General features: G+C 45.5%; 1 protein-coding gene across 5 annotated transcripts in view; it reads left to right on the forward strand.

The window, feature by feature from the left end:
• The window catches only part of TTC28 (tetratricopeptide repeat domain 28), a 594,505-nt gene that overhangs the window by 477,038 nt on the left and 97,972 nt on the right, over nucleotides 1-19,495 (forward strand). For all 5 annotated transcript variants that reach the window (XM_079943481.1, XM_079943479.1, XM_079943480.1 and 2 more), the window contains 5 exons: nucleotides 8,387-9,728; nucleotides 10,998-11,521; nucleotides 15,117-15,226; nucleotides 16,981-17,110; nucleotides 19,240-19,458. In XM_079943481.1, coding sequence (XP_079799607.1) covers nucleotides 8,387-9,728; nucleotides 10,998-11,521; nucleotides 15,117-15,226; nucleotides 16,981-17,110; nucleotides 19,240-19,458 — 2,325 coding nt within the window. The remainder of the gene's footprint in view (nucleotides 1-8,386; nucleotides 9,729-10,997; nucleotides 11,522-15,116; nucleotides 15,227-16,980; nucleotides 17,111-19,239; nucleotides 19,459-19,495) is intronic.

Here is a 19,495-nt window from a genome sequence, read left to right on the forward strand (position 1 = left end):
CCCTACAGCAGTGCCATCTGGAACACACAGCTTCCACAGTCAGTGGGGCAGGGGAGGGGAGTGTGGAATATTGTATTCCAGCCCTTCAGTGCTCTGTCTGGAAGTAACATATCACTTCTGCTCACATTTCATGGGGCAAAGCAAGACACTTGGCCATGCCTAACTTCTAATGAGTGGGAAAATAGATACCTGGATGTAGAAGAGAACCAGAGAACAGTGATCATTAGTAAAGTCCATCTCAGAATGGGGAGAAAGGCAGGCCAAGCCAAGTGAGTGGGACGAGAAAGTCAGGCATCCAAGGCAGCGTGGGAGTGAGCAACAGGGCAAGGGGGCTGCTTCGTGGCTGGCACAGCGCAGGGAGCACGGGGCAGGGATGGCTGGGCTGGACCTGGATCCGGAAAGCTCGTAAATGCTGTTTTAATTGGCTTGTTCTTTACACTACAGGCCAGAGGAACCCTCAGAAGGTGCTCCAGGGAGGTGGGACCTGTCCAGTGTCTAGAGGCTCGGCTCAAGGGAGGAGCAGAAGCAGCTATCTCTGCATTTCAGTGATTCTACCCCAGGGCTTGAAACAAAAGAAATGTTTGTTTCATATTGAAACTAACTCCCTGTAACATTCTCAGCATTGTTAACTTATGAGGGTGCCTCCCACCTCTTATTGTGAACCAGAATGAAAACCAGGCATGCTTTGCCTTTTCCAAACAGTGACTAATGGCCAGGCTTGGCCAGGCAGGCCCAGCATATTTTTCACTCTGCTCTGGGCTTCGCACCAAGTTCCCTCACAGTGGCCTGGTCACAGCCGTTAAGGATGACTGTGCCTAGCACTTCCTACCTCATCATCCATCTCCAGAGCCCCCTCTGCAGCCACCTTCTTTTTAATAGGTTTAATTATTACTTCCCCTACTTCATGGCACAATTAATCTTCCCCACTGCCTCAGGATTTACAGCCGTACAGGCCCAGGGAATCACTGAGCTGTTCACCTGCAGTCTTGGTTTTTAACTATCCGAGGGAAGGTAGGAAGTGGGGCCACGTATGAAGGCAGTGAAGTATTTGTGAGCTCCAGTGGCTCCAGGCTGGCTTCTTGTCGCCTTCACTCAGCCCAGGCCTTTGGGGCGGTGGCAGGAGGGGACTACAGAGGAGCTGCCTCTGTCTCTGTTCACCCTAAGGGAAGCCTTGAGGGCTGGGGATGGAGCAGCTAGTGCCTCTCTCTTTCTCTTTCGACTGCATTTTATTAAGTTTGGTTATAAGATGAATAAGTTCTAGGGATCGAATGTACAGCATGGTGACTATTGTTAATAATGTTGTATTGTAAGAGAGTAGATCTTAAGCATTCTCACCACAAAAAGGTGATGGATGTGTTAATTGACTTGATTGTGGTAATCATTTCACAGTGTATATGCATATCAAGTCACATTGTACACATTAAATGTATATAATTTTATTTGTCAATTATACCTCAGTAAAGCTGGGGGGTGGTAGGACAGGTAGTTTCCAGTGAAATGTGTTTGTGGGAGGGAGAGGTGGCACGTGCAAGGATTTCCTCGGCTTTATTATAGCCACCTCCTCAGGATTGAGACAGAAGGGAAGGGCAGTTGGGATCTGGGACAGAAGTGCCACTGTACTCTCAATGTCACTGAAGACATCCTAAATTGCTGTTGAAGCAAAAGAAGATTACAGGCTCTTAACTTCACTTACCCTTTGGAGGAACAGGAAGAGCCTGGTGGGTTTGGTAGAAAAAGTAGACAGATGTAATTAAGATAAATGAGGGCAGAAGAGGCAGATGATGGCCCAAGAGTTCTCTGGAGGTGATGCCCACACCGGCAGTTACATCTGCTTCCTCCCCCTACATTCCAGAGTCTCTTAGGGTTTTCTGGTCTCTAATGTATACCTCTCTGCTCTAGAAAAAAATTTAGCCAGCCCATCGGTCTGTTTTTACATAGCTGCCAGAGGGTTGGTTTGCCATGACAGTATACTAATGTTAATAAAGAAGAAGTGGGTATAAAATCATGACCACCTTTCACTAGGAGGCATGCCAGCTTCATTACAGAAGGGGAGGAAGTGAAATAGCATGGACTCCTGAGTCAGAAGAACCAGGCTCCTGTATCGGTCCTGCCACTTTGAGCCATATGGGCCTGATTTTTGATATATAGGGTTCTTGAACCCTATATTGACCTCGCAAGATTGTTTTGAGGAGTGAATGAGATCATCAAGTAGAGAGCCAGGCACAGGTTCTCCGGAAAAGCTTACCTACCAGGAAAATGCTTGTAGCTGAAATCATATGATGAGCAGTTTTGGAATGATCTGACATTTAAAAATATCTATACCTTTGCTGTCTTCCACTGGCAAAAATAATGGAGACTCGTCTCCGGGAACATAAATAGTCACCTGAAAATGAGTTAGTTAAGACATCCGGTTGGTTGTATTTATAACAGAGCACTATGCTCTTGTGCCTTTGTAGACATTTGTTTACTAACCAGATCTGTCCCCTCCTCCCCACCCCAAGCTTTGAGATATTTTAAGTACACTGTAGAGAACTCTTATGTGGAAACTTGAGAGGGAGAGAGAGGGTCCAGGGAACCTAGAGATGTCCGGACTTGGAATAATGGGTCCCCAGGAGAAACTGGGGCCCCTTCTGGGGAGGGGGAGGATTGGGAGAAGCAGCTGAGAATATGCAGTGCTGCAGAATATTCTGTGGAGCAGGTTTTCTCAGCTGTTTTTACCATCCCTTCCCACTCTGCCTCTTTGATAGACAAAGTATTACCCTATCTTTTTTTTTTTTTTTTTTGCGGTACGTGGGCCTCTCACTGTTGTGGCCTCTCCCGTTGCGGAGCACAGGCTCCGGACGCGCAGGCTCAGTGGCCATGGCTCACGGGCCCAGCTGCTGCACGGCATGTGGGATCTTCCCGGACCGGGGCACGAACCCGTGTCCCCTGCATCGGCAGGTGGACTCTCAACCACTGCGCCACCAGGGAAGCCCAATATCACCCTATCTTTAAGATGATTTGAAATTAAAGACAAAACTAAATATCATGACAATAAACAAATCAGGGCAAAGGGACAAAGCGCTGTGTTGTTCTGTCTACAGATGTCCTCCTCCCAGCCTGGAGAAGGATACATATGGAGTCTGGTATAACTGTAGAGGCTGGTGACCAGCTGGTTTCTTTTTTTCTACTAAGGTCCCGAAGACGAAAAGTAAACTTAAACGTCCATATTGGGACTTACTTATGAGGGAGTTTCCTGATCCAAAAGGAGCTACAGACCTCTCTGCCTATCTCAATTATTTGATTTAACTTTTTATTATGGAAATTTTCAGACACGTACATAAACACACAGAGAAAATAGTATAATGAATCCCCATATGACAACAATCCCCAATTATCAACATTTTGCTAAAATCATTTCATCTATTTTCATAAACACAAACATATACTTACTTTTCCCCTCTGCTGAAGTACTTTTAAAGCAAATAGTAGACACTGTGTTGTTTCTTCTGTAAGTAATTCCATAAGTATTCCTAGCAGATGAGAAGTTTTTAAAGTATAGCTACTGTCCTGTGTCACACCTAGTGAGACTAAATACAGTTCCTTTATGTCTTCTGCTTATCTTGAAAGCAGGTGGGCTGGTACAGCTGAAGGTCTGTGGGTCGAGAGTCCTTCTCTCTGCTCTGTCGCTAACTCACTTCCTCTCACTGGGCCAGGGTCATGTCATTTACAAAGTTAGGAGGACTCTTCCAGTTCCCAAAACTTGATATTTCCTTTGAGAATAGCTAGTGATTTGGCTAGAATGTAGCCAAACTCAACCAGTTTAAAAGCAGTGGGAAAGAATAGATGAGCTCTTAAAGCCCCATTTGGATCGTGTACTATTAATAATCAAAATAATAATATTTTAAGTAAATGAGAAGAATGCACGCATCCTTTGTAGAAGTACAATGAGGCCCTACTTTTAGAGAATTTGCAAGAGAAAAGGCTGCCAGAATTCACTGCTAAGATGCTAACTATTCTAGTTTCAGTAGAGTTCTGTTAGGCTTGTCCTGTTCACACCTCCCTTGATCTTTGCTGGTAATGGTTAACAATAGAGGCAAAATGTACTGAGCACTTACTATGTCCCAGGCACTTGTGCTAGCCTCTCATAAGCATGACTCCTTGGCCCTCACAACAGGTCTTTGCAGTAGCTCTTCTTATTCCTATGGCAGTGACCATTCCTGATGCATAGGTGGAGGTTTACTGTAGGGATGGATGTATAAATCCATAAGCATGTGTCATTTCTCTACATGCCCTGTGAGAACTGGGCTTTGTGAGGATCTTCTGCCCCACTAATCTTCATTTAATTCCCCTCCCTGCAGCACGTTGTCACCTAGCATGCCCTCTGACAGGCCCTCTGTAAGTCTTCATCTGAGTGACAGCCTTGGAAAATCAAGCTGTGGTCTCGAAAGGGAAGGAGGATCTGCAGATTATCTCCTCAGCATGTGCAGTCACTCTCCTGGCAGCTCTCAGGGATGCTTTTATGTTGCTTCAACAAAGAGAAGAGCTGCCAAGAGTGTGTAATGTTCCGTTCAGAATTCTCCAGGCTGGCAGCGGCTGGGACAGAGCAGACACAAGGGCAGAAGAAAAAATTCCCACCTCAGCCAGCCCATCTCCTCTACCCTTGCCTGTGTCTGGAAGTCTTTGTTTTGAGAATCTTCCTATGCTTTAGAGACCCTTGGAAGTGTCAGCTGAGGGGGAAGGCGGGGCCGAAAGGGAGTGTGTGGGCAAACTGGCTGGGGGTCAGATCATTTTGCTGTAACCAGCAGGCAGTTTCTTTCACAAATCATTGAACCCTGGGTAGCCATTATCATCCCAACTGCTCCCTATTAACTAGCCAGACTCTTGAGGCCCTGAGAGCAAGAGAAATGGAATTACTTTTCCTTTGAACGCTCACTCTCTGAATACCGTTCATACTGTGTTTAGGAAGCATGCGATAGTTAGCAAACCCTATTGATGTACACTACTGTGTTTCTCATACCATTTCTTTGAGATGATTATAACCTGGCCTTATTAATAAGAAAACCAAAAACACCAAAAAGTTTTCAATTAAAAAAGAAAAGAAAAGAAAACAAAGGCTCTGAGACAGAAACTTAGGGTCTCAAAGATACTCAGCTGAATGAGGTGGGAGCCAGGCTTGTAAAACGGGACTTCTGACTTAAAGTTCTGTGCCTTTTCCATTATAGTGTGCCTTCCAGATACTTAGCCAGCTTCCTATAGGATGGGGTACAAGTGGGGAGGATGGGGTGCTAGCCAGGTGACCTGTTTCTTTAGCAGTAGGGTGCATACAAAAAACCTGAGCTTCCTCAGTTTCCTTCTCTGAAGGTCCCACACTGCTTGCTTCCTCTTAACACCACCTTAGCAACCAATCAGTGATCATATTGGCTTAAAAATCATTGCAGTGAAATCCGAAAGCTGTGGGAAAAAAAATCAATGTAAAGGCATTGCTAGGGGGGAAAGTGCTTGGAGGGATGTGTGGGCACTCATGCTGCCCTCCCCAGCTCTGGCTCTGTTCATGACTCTGCACTCATGGCGGGTCAGGTATTTTGCCCCTTATTTCTCCTTATGCAGAAGCTGAGGAGAGAGGGAATAAATGATTCATTTCCTCTAAGGATACTTGGAAATTTGAAATCTACAAGTTTTTTCTTTAGATAAAAGCCATTTAGGGATACAGGCCGCATTCAGGTCTTCAGAACTGAAATGTTTCTGTCACTAAGAGGGCTTCCTTCAGGTGATGCTAAGGTAGTGCCTTTTGGCAGCTTAGAGTTTCTAACCTTGAGACAGGCTCTGAAAACCTGACCTTTCCAGCTAGGACGCCAGTGACATCTCCAGTCCTCAGGAATGTTGCTCTAATTAGAGCAGAGTTTCAAAAATTTGAGTAATATTTAACCAGGTGTTGTGCATTCATCATAGAAAAACCATTTAAAACACAGATAAGCAAAATTTCACCACTCAAAGATCACTACTGTTACCTTTGTAAAAAATGTATGCTGTATGTATAAGTATAAACATGTATGTATATACATACATCCTATTAATGTTTTTATTAAGTGTACTGTTTTATTAAGTGTACCTTAATATATTATAATTTTTCCCATGTCAGTATATAAACTTCTATTTCATCTTTTTTTTTTTTACTTCACCATTTTTAATGGCACCATGTTATTCCGTAATATAGAGTACCATGATTTGCTTATTTTAAACTATGAAATATTTTACTCATAAAAGAAAATACACAGAAGAATTACCATAGTTTGTTTAATCTCTACCACCTCGAGAATTCCCTTCCCTAGAAGCATATAGTAATTTCAGTAACTAATATTTGAATTTCACGTTATAGTTTACAATGCACTTGCACCTACATTATTTCATTTGATCCTCATTACTATCCTCTAAGGTTGGTATCAAGATTATTATTTTCCTCAATTTATAGATGAACTAAAAAAAGCTCAAAGAGGCTAAATGATTTATCCAGTGCCCTAAATCCAGTTAATGTCATACAGATGGCTGGACCCAGAGCTCAGCACGACTCCTGGGGCAGGGCAGACCTCCACTGCAGGCAGGGGAGGAAGTCAGGACTGGAGGAGTGGCCCTGGCATGCTCCTCTCTCTCCCACGCCCCCGCTCACTTCAGCTTTTATTATGTGTATTGACATTATTTGTTTCATGACCGTCTCCCTTATGACCCTGTGTGCTTTCTGAGGGCAGACACGTGTCTTCATCTCTCTCCCTGTGTGCTGCCCTCCACAAGGCTTAGTACACAATAAATATTCAGTTAATATTTGTTGGGTCAGTGTGTAAGTAAATGAATGAAGGAAGGAAAGAATGAAAGGTGTAGAGATAAGCAAATTGCAGAAGCTGGATTTCGATAGCTTGCTTTCTCAGTGCCTCTATTTTCAGTTCAGACATTTTAGCAACCCATCTTGGTGTTTTTGAGTTCTTATACTTCTGCAGGTTTTGGTCACCAGTGCAAAGTTCACACGTTGATGCACAGAAAAGCATGTTCAAAACCAAGGCGAAGAGAAACCTGTTTGCATACTAGATCCCTCCACCTTTTCTGTGCCTCCCCATCCCAGCCCCAACTGAAATGAACCAGGCTGTCCTTAAAGGCGCTTCCCAAGTTACTTTTATTATATCCCTCGTTTGGAACTACTTTATATTTATGATATTTATGATATATCTCATTTTGAACTGCTTGTAAAAACAACAGCTTAGCTTAGCAGCTATAGCATAGTTTATGAGGGCTGTTTGAAGTGCTGTTATTGTTGACTGTAAAAGCTAGATAGCAGAATTACAAGAAATTCTGGAACAAAAACCATTCAAATCCTATCACCTAACAAGGCAACTGTTTTTATTTTTGCATAATACCCTCGAGGTCTTGTCCATGTGCACAGATTCATTTTCCTAGTCATTGTGAGGGAGCGTGCAGCATTGTTTTCTGCTTTTTCCACTTAACATTATTGCAAGAACTCTTTTTTCCCCATTTTTCTGCATAGACTTCGTAATTATCTTTTTAATGACTGCATAATCCCCTGATGAGTTGATATACCAAAATGTACTTATAAAATCCCCAATTGTTTGCCATTGAAGATGTTTCTGATTTTCCACTAATCTATAATGGTGCAGTGAAGATTGTTATGCAGAGAGCTTTTGCATTTGTTGTATGATTGCCTTAGAAGACATTCCCCTGAGCAGGATTGCAGGGTCTGAGCAGCACCGTGTGTGGTTCTTGCCATGCTGCTCCTCCAAAGGCTGTTCCCGTTTGTGTCCAGCAGTTGATGTGTTTACCAGCTTCAGGGCCACCTCGTCAGTATAGGGTATTGTTTAAATTTTTTGTTTGCTAATTTAGTAGAAGTAAAATGGTACTTCAGGGTTGCTTTATTTTGCATTTCTTTGATTATTAAAAGAAATTAACATTTTCCCCTGTGGTTACTCTGTATTTCCTTGGATGTGAGTTGTCTGCTCACTTTTACTATTTTTGCCTATTTCAGTAAATTGGGGTCTTGATTTTTTTTTAAATGAAACAAATGAAATCTTTATACACGATAGCTATTGAATTTTTTTTGTATAATTCATATATTTTCCAGTATTGTGTTTGCCTTTTAATTTTAGATATATATTTATAGTATAAAGCTTATTATTTTTGTAACCAAATCTGTCAGTTTTTTTTTTTATTCCTTTTGCTTTGAAGCTTAGAAAGCTATCCCCCCTCTGGAGAGCTGATAAATATTTAATTCTACCTTCTGTTATTTTAAATTCTTTAATTCATCTGGATTGTATTTGAGTATAAATCGAGTTGCAAATTACATTTTTCTATATTGCTAATCAGTCATTTCAACCCTTTTCTATTGTTTTATTCTCTTTCTCAGGAATCATACACCAGATGAAAGGTGATTATGATACTGCACTGAAACTCCACAAGACCCACCTGTGCATCGCCCAGGAGCTGAGTGATTACGCTGCCCAGGGCCGTGCCTACGGGAATATGGGCAATGCCTACAATGCTCTGGGCATGTACGACCAGGCTGTCAAGTACCACCGGCAGGAGCTGCAGATCTCCATGGAAGTGAATGACCGTGCCTCCCAGGCATCCACACACGGGAACCTTGCCGTGGCCTACCAGGCCCTGGGTGCCCACGACCGGGCCCTGCAGCACTATCAGAACCACCTGAACATCGCTCGGGAGCTGCGTGACATCCAGAGCGAGGCCCGGGCCCTCAGCAACCTGGGCAACTTCCACTGCTCTCGAGGGGAGTACGTCCAGGCCGCCCCCTATTACGAACAGTACCTCCGGCTTGCTCCCGAGCTTCAAGACATGGAAGGAGAAGGGAAGGTCTGCCACAATCTTGGCTACGCCCATTACTGCCTTGGAAATTACCAGGAGGCGGTGAAGTACTATGAGCAGGATCTGGCCCTGGCCAAAGACCTTCATGACAAATTGAGCCAAGCAAAAGCCTACTGCAACTTGGGCTTAGCATTCAAGGCTCTGCTGAATTTTAACAAAGCCGAAGAGTGTCAGAAGTACTTACTGTCCCTAGCCCAGTCCCTGAATAACTCCCAGGCTAAATTTCGAGCCCTGGGGAACCTGGGCGATATATTCATCTGTAAAAAAGATATCAGTGGTGCAATAAAATTCTATGAGCAGCAGCTGGGCTTGGCTCACCATGTAAAGGACAGAAGACTGGAGGCCAGTGCATATGCAGCCCTGGGCACCGCATACCGAATGATCCAGAAACACGACAAGGCCTTGGGTTATCACACACAGGAACTGGAGGTATATCAGGAGCTGAGCGACTTGCCAGGAGAGTGCAGAGCTCATGGGCACCTGGCAGCCGTCTACATGGCGCTTGGGAAATACACGATGGCATTCAAGTGTTATGAAGAGCAGCTGGATCTAGGGCAGAAGCTGAAAGATCCGAGTCTAGAAGCTCAGGTCTATGGCAACATGGGCATCACAAAGATGAACATGAATGTGATGGAAGAAGCCATCGGCTACTTCGAGCAGCAGCTGGCCATGCTGCAGCAGCTGAGTGGAAATGAGTCTGTGCTCGACAGGGGCCGGGCCTATGGCAACCTGGGGGATTGCTACGAGGCCCTGGGTGACTATGAGGAAGCTATAAAGTACTATGAACAATATTTATCTGTTGCCCAGAGTCTAAATCGCATGCAAGACCAAGCCAAGGCTTACCGGGGCCTGGGAAATGGACACAGGTAAAAATGACAGAGGACAAATGTGGTTGATAAACCTGCACAAAGAGCAGTTGTGAAAGTAATGGCCACTTAATGTCTGCATGGCAGCTTATTGACTACAAATCATTTCCGTGCATACCTCATTTCGTTCCTCCAATAATTCTGTGAAATTAGCAGGGTATATTTTTACCCTTATGTTATATAGGAAGAAACTAAGGCCCAGAGTTTATGTCCAAGATTACACAGCTTAAAAGGGACAGCTGAGGTTAAACCCAGGGCTGTCTGACTCCAAATGCACTACCTTTTTGACTACATCACAATGAGCAGAATAAAAGAGATAATAGGAATGGGAAAGATGAATGAATTGATCTAACTTATATTTTCTGAATGCCCCTCACATTATATGGATGTGTTCATTAATATAACACGTATACCTACCAATTACCTGGACCCCATTTGGTTGCTTTTAGGGAAAGCCACCTCATAATAGTGCGAGTGAATAAACATATACTGTCATGCTAGCCACCTTGCATAGATATCTTGCTTAATATTTATAGCAATCCCGTATTAGTCTACATTTATTATCATCTGCTATGGGATGTGGGATTTATTAGCATCCAGAAACTGAAGCTCAGGAAAAGGAATTCATGTGTCCTACACAACTGGCTTGGTCTGCCGCCAGAATCCATGCTCTTCTCACTCTTATCGTGTCATCTCTTAGCAGCACAAAAAGATACACTGTTGGCCAAGGTGGTGCTTTCCTTCTGAACGTGGGCAACCCAAGAAGGTGTCTGTGTCTGCAGAATATACGGCCTTTCCAGATAGGCAGGGGATTAGGGCTCCTGGAGTGGAGGAAGGGCAAGGGTCAGACTAAATCATCACCCACAGAGTGCTCTGAGAAGCTAAGGGTGAAAGATTTATAGCCATTGTAAAGTGATTTCAAAAACATAGTCTAAGCAGTAGTGGAAATTGGGAGGCCCAAAGAACCAAACAGTTCACTTGCTATCATTGTGCCTATTAATATATTTTATGTTTCCTCTGGGGTATATATCCCATTGAATCTCAAGCTCTTGGGAAGGTCACTAAGGGATGACTTTTGAATTGCTTTCCAGATTATGAAATTCCCCTGCATCTCACTCTAAGGGCACATGATAGATTTTAGCTAGAAGAGAAGTTAAGAGCTTCTATAGTAAGTGACAGTGACAAATGCTTTTCATTTTCTCAGGGGCTTTAGCATGTCTGCACCTGCACAAAATAATATCATTGCTTTTCTGTCTACATCCCCCACAGGGCAATGGGGAGCTTGCAGCAAGCCCTTGTGTGCTTTGAAAAGAGGCTCGTGGTTGCCCATGAGCTCGGGGAGGCCTTTAATAAAGCCCAGGCCTATGGAGAGCTGGGAAGCCTGCACAGCCAATTAGGGAATTACGAACAAGCCATTTCCTGCCTTGAACGCCAGCTGAACATTGCTAGAGAGATGAAAGACCGAGCTCTGGAAAGTGATGCTGCCTGTGGCCTGGGGGGCGTTTACCAGCAGATGGGGGAATACGATACAGCCCTGCAGTACCACCAGCTGGATCTGCAGATAGCAGAGGAAACCAACAACCCCACGTGCCAGGGACGGGCCTATGGGAACCTGGGCCTGACCTACGAGTCCCTGGGCACCTTTGAGAGGGCCGTGGTCTATCAAGAACAGCACTTGAGCATCGCTGCACAGATGAACGACTTGGTGGCCAAGACGGTGTCTTATAGTAGCCTTGGAAGGACCCATCATGCTTTGCAGAACTATTCCCAGGCAGTCATGTACTTGCAGGAAGGTAAGTGAAAAGGTCTGTCATGGCTTCTCGGTCTACCCTGAGACTGAGCTCACAGTCTGCTCAGAAGGAGGTGTACACGGTGTGAGTGGCCACCTCTGCATGGAGTGAGGATCTCAGAGACCACATCATCAGTTCAACTCCAAAACCATGGTGTCCCCCACTGGGTGTTCCTTAGTAGTACAAAGGCTTTCCACTGTCCAGGATGCATTACCCAGCTTGTCTCGCTCTGCTTGCCAGCTGTCCAAGGAGCTGACACCCTCCTTGCTTTTCAGAGCCCTCTACTGAGTAAAAAACACATTCTACACAAGGTCAAGTTAGATCTAATAGTGTACAAGTTAAGGGCCTGAATCAGAGGAAAAATGCACAGCTGTTCCGGGCCCATTGTCCCTTTAGAAAATAAGCTGTATCAAAGCTGTGTAGAAGTCCATTTCAATGTGGCAGCCGGGGTCTAATCCAGAAGCACCTGTCTGAGGGTCTCTCAAGCCATCAGCCAGGTTTCCTGGTGCTGGTTACCCACCGTGCTGGGCTGGTGCCACGGTAGGCTTATTTCAGGCAGGCCCAGAAAGTGACTGCTTCCCTCCCTCCCCTCTTTTTCACCCCCTCCCCCCACCCCCTCTCCTCTCCGGCAGGCTCCATGCAGTTACCTGCGCACAGTCAGGCCTTGGATGCTTCCTTCCTCACCAAGCAGGAGCCCCACAGCAGTGTGTTTGCCCTCCACCCCTTTGGAACCCTCCTCTGGAAAGCACTTCCTCTCACACGGGCACATGGCATCCTGTCATCCTGGGAGGGAAAAACAGCAGATACGGTGTTCTTGGCTCACTAGTAAAAGGAAATGGTTGCTGATTTCAAGCAAAAACTGTCATTTATAGTTTCCAAAATTTTTTGGCATACATAGTTTATCTAATTGGATTTCATTCTCATAGTAACCATGAGAGTTGTATCTTTTTATTCCCATTGGCAGCTAAGTGACCTGAGGCTCAGAGACTACAGTGGCTTGATCCTGACCATGCGGTCAGTCAGTGGTGGCATGGGGCTCAGCCCAGGTTTCCTGACCTCAGGAACCACACAAGACCTTGTATGCAGTTCTTTCAACCTCCCAAGAACAGAGCAGGGCTGGGGCAGTCATGTCCACGATTACTTCTGATCCCCAGCTGGAAGCTGGGAGAGAGGGAAGCAGCACATGAAGTGGAGAATGGGCCAGGGGCTGATGGTCGCTGTGGTCCTCTGCACAGACCAGGCTTGCTCTGGCCTGCAGGCTGAGAGATTACTGAGAGGCTAGAAGCCACTTCCCAGACATGATTTGGCTCCCACTCAGTGGGGGCTCTGCCTCAATGCATTAAATATGAGAGGTGGCTTTTGGTTTCCTGAAACTAGACTGGTAAAATTCTAACAGACTGGGGGCGATTTTCAATTGAATATGTGAAAACTATTAAATTCAGACCCAGTGTATGACAACCTTTCAACTGTGTTCTTTGGTACTTCCTGAAATGTTATTTTCATGAAGCAGCTGCTTTGCCTGAGATATTGTAACATAATTCTATACTTATGGAAAACTCTATTTTTACTGTTGTAATTTTAAGTCTTGCAGAGATCTAAATTCTTACCGCGCCATCTCCACAGTGTCTTTTTCGTGGATGTGCTCTACCAGAGAGTCTGGTGTACCTCGTGGACCTGACCAGATGCCTCTTCGCATAAGTTGTTTCAGGTGCAGGACACCTGGGAGGCCCTTTCTGAGTGCTCTGAGTTGGGTCTGCAGCCTCTTGAAGTGAGGGGACAGTTCAGTTGGAAACCACTTCGGTACTCTGTCTCCCTCCTGGCTTTCAGACAGGCCTGTGTACTAGCATCCCCCTGCCCACATGCAGTAGAATCTCACAGGCAGGCCTGGTCAGAGCCTTTGGAACAAGCTCTCTACGTGATTTGTATGGTTACCCGTGATAAAAACCACTGGTCTCATCCAGCTTCTTTTCTTTTTGCAACTGAAGAAAGGGAGGCTGGAGCAATTTAGTGACTTACCTGGAGTCATGTAACTAGTTTCTGGCAAACTAGGCTCCAGGAGGGCTGGATAGGTGGGTCAGATTCCTAAGAGGCAGAAGCAGGTAGAAACTGGGGAAGGACAGATACCATGTCTGTCCAGTGGGCTTTTAGCTCTTCATTGTTGAACTTTTGATTATGGGCCAGGGAGTGTCCTACACGCTGGGGATCTAGCAGGGAGCAAAGTCAAGTCCCGCCTTGCACAGAACATACCTTCTGGAGGAGCTGCCTCAATGACTTTGACTTCCAACTCAGAGGCCCAGGCCTAGCAGGGAGAGCTATATTGCTGAATGAATATGGTTAGCTTGTTGAAGGTTAAAACAACTGGTCTCCTCCTGGTTTTCACCCAAGAACCATTTCTTTTATTTCTATTCCTACTCTATGAAGTATTTTAAAATGTGAATAATTTGCAAATACATGTTGTTTTTGTTACCCTGTGACATGATTTAAATTTAAACTGCTGTTTCTAAGTTTTCTGAGTTATGTGCATTTTGAGATGCATGATATTTTATGAGTTTGAACCCGAGTATCACTTTTATTAGCCTCTCAACTGACTCAGTTCCTTTTCGAAAGTCTGAAATTGTGTGGGCCCAGCATGCTCAGAGACAGGCTCCCATGCACCCTGAATTAGATTAGAAAGAAGAAGTCCTTCCTTGGTGTGTGCAGTTGCAGTGTGGGAGCTTTCCTGCTGTCTCTGCACAAGCTAACTCCTATGTACAGAGAGCAGGATAATGAGGGCAAAGTGATGCCGAGAACTGCTTAGTGGCCAATACAATAAATGGTTGCCTTCAGATTTGACTCCCACAAAGCTCTGGAGGTTGCTGATGTCCTGAAATCCAGAAGCTTCCTGTGAGTAAGTGACCCAAACTGCAGGTGCCTATCTGAAGGCCATTAGAATGAGAACAATCTCATTTAAAGCTTTCAACTCATAATAGCTCTTGCTCTGCAACCCCCCTGAGGCACATCAAAGGCTCCGCCTTAAAGGAAAGGCAGATTGGATGCGAAATGCCTCAGCGGCCTCAGTAACAGAAGGCAGGGTCAGGCGGTGTGAGCATTCTGCTTCCAGGAGGACATCTGATGTGTCTCTCGTCAACACTGATTGGATGCTGTGCACATGTGATAGGAAAGAGTAGTAGCTGGGCTTCTGTACTTGACTGTGGAACTTTCAAGAAAGACTTTTGCCAGCCAGAGAATTGGGTTAGGTAAACTTATAGGCCAGGAGTTTTCATTTGCAAAGCTAGGGATTTCACAGCTGGGAGGGCTGCCAGTTAGGTTCCATTTGTTTCAGTGTTTCTGCCTGCCCTGCAAACCTGTCTCCTGCTGATAGCCATCACCTGAGCTCTTGCTGGGGCAACTTGGAGTGACCTGGAAAGGTCACTGCCAACACAGAATTTGAAAAAAATGCTTACTCTGCCCTGGCTGATTCTGCTTTTGTCCTGCATTTTAACTAGCTGCGTTGCTAACACTCTTCATATACACCTGAGCCAGAGTTATGCTCCAGAACTCCTTGGCAGGATGGAATTGTCTTTTATGTGTCCTCAAAATTTCTCTTATCTGAATTCAGGTTTAAGGTTAGCAGAGCAGCTGGGCCGAAGAGAAGATGAAGCCAAAATTCGCCATGGTCTTGGCCTCTCCCTTTGGGCGAGTGGGAACCTGGAGGAAGCCCAACATCAGGTGAGCAGGAGAACCCTGTCCTGAGTGGATTTTGTTTCTAGAAGCATGGAAGACCTTGGGATTACTATCCTGGTAGTGATGACGTTTGCTAGAGGGTGTTGACCTGTGCTCTTGGGTTTGACATACAAGATTTCCAGCCTGTATCAGCCCAGAAGTGTTGAACCATAGTAAAGACTCTTACTCACTTGTATGACAGATTTCTCAATAATTTCTTTGGAATTCTTGTATTATGTGCTATTGTTCCTCATTAAACCTTAATATGAAATTATATACATTTTATGACAGAAGTAAATAATCCAAGAATTCATAATTATTGGATTTACTGTCTTTGTGGGTTTCTAGTTATATCACTAGATGCTTCTCTCCCCTCTTCCTCTCCCTCCCTTCCCTCTCTCTCTCTCTCTCTCTCTCTCTCTCTCTCTCTCTCCCTCTCTCTCTCTCTCTCTCTCTCTCTCTCTCTCTCTCACACACACACACACACACACACACACACACACAAAGTTCATGCTTCTGCATGCACACAAATAGTTGAAGAGAAACCTGCTCTGTGCCGGCTCTGCAAATTAGAAAGATCCCTGGAATTATGGGTTCCTCTGTCAGGTTGGAGGAATTGTGAGATGGCATCTAAAATCACACTCTCAACTGCTTAGGCAGCGCTTGCTGTGGAGGGTGCTGTGCTAGCAAAGGGGGCCAGGGATTGGTGAGCCCAGGCTCCCGTCGTAGGTGCTCACAGGGAGTGAGGACATGATATGCTTGAACTTGTGCCACAGCATCCTGGGATGTTATGACGTTTTACAATTTAAAGAATTAATTCTCTAGTTTTCTGGTTTCAAAAATTAAAGTTTGTACTGATATAGTGCTTTATAGTTTTCAAAGTACTTTCACTGACTGGATTTATTCCTTAATAACCCTGTGAGGTAGAGTGATAACCATCCCTTTACAGAGAAAAAACTGAGGTTCCGAATCTTACCAAAAGTCACCCAGCAAATTAGTGGCAGGGTTGGGAATACATTCCTCTCTCCTAGTCTAAGTCCCTTAGCCTTAGAATTCTATTCTTTAAATTTGCATGAATTAAAAATTTGATACTGTTTCCACATATAAATATCAGAGAAAGGCCTTGTCCCATTGACCTTGTGGTCCTCTTAGAGCAGCAGGACAGTGTCTCCTTAGGAGTGTCGTGTGTCTGGTCCCAGGGTGTGCCTGTGAGTGGATGTGGCTCCCTGGAGCACTGCTGTGCAGAGCAGCATCTGGTTCAGCTGAACTGCCTGCAAGAAGCCTTCCTCCTGAGAGCGCGGCTGCCGTCAGGGTTTCCCCCCAGCCTCAGGCGTCTCCTGCCTGGCTCCCCCTCACCTGCTCCAGTTCCAGCCCTTCTGTACTGTGAGGCGTTGGGGTGGTGAATTACTTGATGACAAGAGGAGAGGCTTTTCGTTTGTTTTAATCAAAATCAGCACTTGATCGCGTTCATAGCTGATTTTTTTCCACAAGTTTCAGACTATGAGTCTATAACCCCTGTCTTTTAGATCCCCTTGTCTGTCAAAAATTGATTACACAAACTATAATTTACTGAGTAGGATCTAATTGATGCCTTTTCAGGTCCACAAAGACCTACCTGGAAAAAAAGATTCATCCTTTCAAATCTCTTAAAACAATTTTTCTGTTGTGTACCAAGATGTGAGCAAAAATTGTCCCTAGTCGGTGAACAGCTAGACAGTGGTTTCTGGAAAACAGATAACGTTCTTTTCCCCTCCTTGCAGCTCTATAGAGCATCAGCCTTGTTTGAAACGATCCGACACGAAGTGCAGCTGAGCACGGACTACAAGCTCTCCCTCTTTGACCTGCAGACATCCTCTTACCAGGCCTTGCAGCGAGTGCTCGTCAGCCTCGGTGAGAGCAGCGGGGGTTCCCACCTTGTGTGCATGCACCCCTGTGTCTGAGTCGTTTCGTGAGTGCTGTGATGAAATATGATTTGTTGTCACAGCAGACTGAAGCCACAACCACAGCACAGCCATTGAACATTCGTTCGTTCAAGCAATGAATATTTGTGTGTGCCTAGTGCCAGTCAAGAAGTCCCAGTTCCTGACCTCTAGAAGCTCTTAGCCTATCAGGAGACAGAAGTCGGGAGCCCAGGAGGGTGTGATTGGCACTAGAGTAAAAGGGACTCGGGTGCTGTGGGAACGAAGTGGCTTGGCAGACAGACCCAGGAGCCAGAGAAGGTGTCCTGGAGACAGGGATGCTTGAAGCAGGTGCTCCCACCAGGTTCCCTCTGCCCATTAGTACCTGGGGGCAGGTACCTGAGAAGACACTGGTCTCTTCCTGTTTTACTGCCACACATCTTTTAATGTTGCTGTCTAATAAATGTTTGTACTGTCTGCCCCCAAGGCTGTGACATAGTCAGTGACAACGCTCCCAGGCCTGTGGGCTGCATTGCACTGGGACAGTATCCACCTTCCCTTACCCGGGCCTTAACTGTTTCAGCCACCCTATTCCAGCAACCCCGTCCTCTCCCTCTCCTCAGGGCTGTCCATCTCTGCAGACCATTTTCCCCAACCCAGAACTTGGGTTAAGGAGGTATTCATTGGAATTAACAATGTCTTTGAAGTTGGATGTTGAGGCCTTATCAATAACCTGTCCTTTGCTTTATGGGTATGAATACTCAAATTTCCCCTTGAAAAATGTATCTATTAACTGTGCTCATTGCCTGCGATTACAGTTTATTATCTACTATAATCACAGTGTTAAGTCTGTCTAGCACTTTGGGGCCAATTTTCCAATGTGTACAGAAATCGTCCCTGTTGTTCCAGTTAATAACTTAATAGGGTAAAAGAAGACATTTGCATACACACATACAAATCCCCGCTTTCTACTGATACTCAGACTGTAGGAAGCAGGGCATCCTTGAAGGGCTTTGGGGCTGCAGCATCTGGTCTCCTGCCTCTGCCTGCCCTCTCTTTGGACCTTAGTTCTAGCAACTCTTCCATTTGTATATTTATGATGTAAGCAGATCCTTTGCATTGTGTTCCTTCTAATAATCCTAACTTGAAAGGATGTTGCTTTATCTTTTGTGCTCTCATATTTGAGCATTAGCTTTTAAACTAGATTACAGACTAGTTTCTTAGATGAAGTGGGATTAGAGGTTGGATCCGAAGACTGAGGAAAAGCTTGAAAGAGAGAAGCAGTTTCATAGGATTAGAGACCTCAGAGGTTTGAACCCTTTGCCCATGGGAATGAGAAGAGACGAGAAGCAAGTGTGTGGGAGCCCAGAATGGAATGAGGTATCAGCTCTAGTGATTATAATGTCACTTGTTATATATACTGTGCTTTGAATAATGCCTACCACCCACCTCCACATATAGGGCCTCGTTTAGTCTTTGAGATAGGCAAGACAGCTATTGGGATTCCTTGTTTTCAGTAAACAGGGGAAAGGCACACTGAGCAGATGGACCAGCATGTGTGAGGGCACAGAGGTATAATTTGGTGGAAAATGTGGAAACAGGGCTGGGCAATGTGATGCACAGAGGGGCTGCATCGAGGAGAAATAGAAAGGTGGTCAAGAGCCATGTCCTAGAGGGCTCATCTGCCAAGGCCAAATCAGAATCCAAGCTGAGCAAGGAAGTGAGAGGGTAACCAGAGCGCAGAACATCAGGTCCAAAGAGCCAAGTGAATGGGGTCAGAAGCCAGGAGGCCGGGGAGTAACTCAGGATGTGGGGGGAGAGTGGGCAGGGCTGAGGATGGCTGCTCTGAACAGTCAGCTTTCCTGTGGTGTGGCTGCCAGACAGGGAAGCCTGGTGGCTTACGGTGGGGTGGAATCTGAAAATGTGGGGTTTGAGTAGAGTGGTCACTGCACCTGTCATCTGAGGCAGGGGGTTGAATTTGAAACAGTCTCATTGAGAGTCTGCCACACGTTGGCGTGGAGAGGCAGTGGGGTTTCTGCCTGCCCGGGGTCTCTGTACCTGATAACCCTCTCTGATAATCATACTCCCCGTGGACTCCCAGCCTATCCCTTTGTCTTCTAGGCCATCATGATGAAGCCCTGGCCGTGGCAGAAAGAGGACGGACAAGGGCGTTTGCAGATCTCCTGGTAGAACGGCAGACAGGACAGCAGGACTCCGACCCCTACTCCCCAGTCACTATTGATCAGATCTTAGAGATGGTTAATGGCCAGAGGGGACTAGTGCTTTACTATTCCCTGGCTGCAGGCTACCTGTACAGCTGGCTGCTTGCTCCTGGGGCAGGTAAGATCTCTTTCTGTGGGAACAGGGCAATTAAGAC

This window comes from Stenella coeruleoalba, assembly GCF_951394435.1.
Source record: "Stenella coeruleoalba genome assembly, chromosome: 14".
NCBI lineage: Eukaryota > Metazoa > Chordata > Mammalia > Artiodactyla > Delphinidae > Stenella > Stenella coeruleoalba.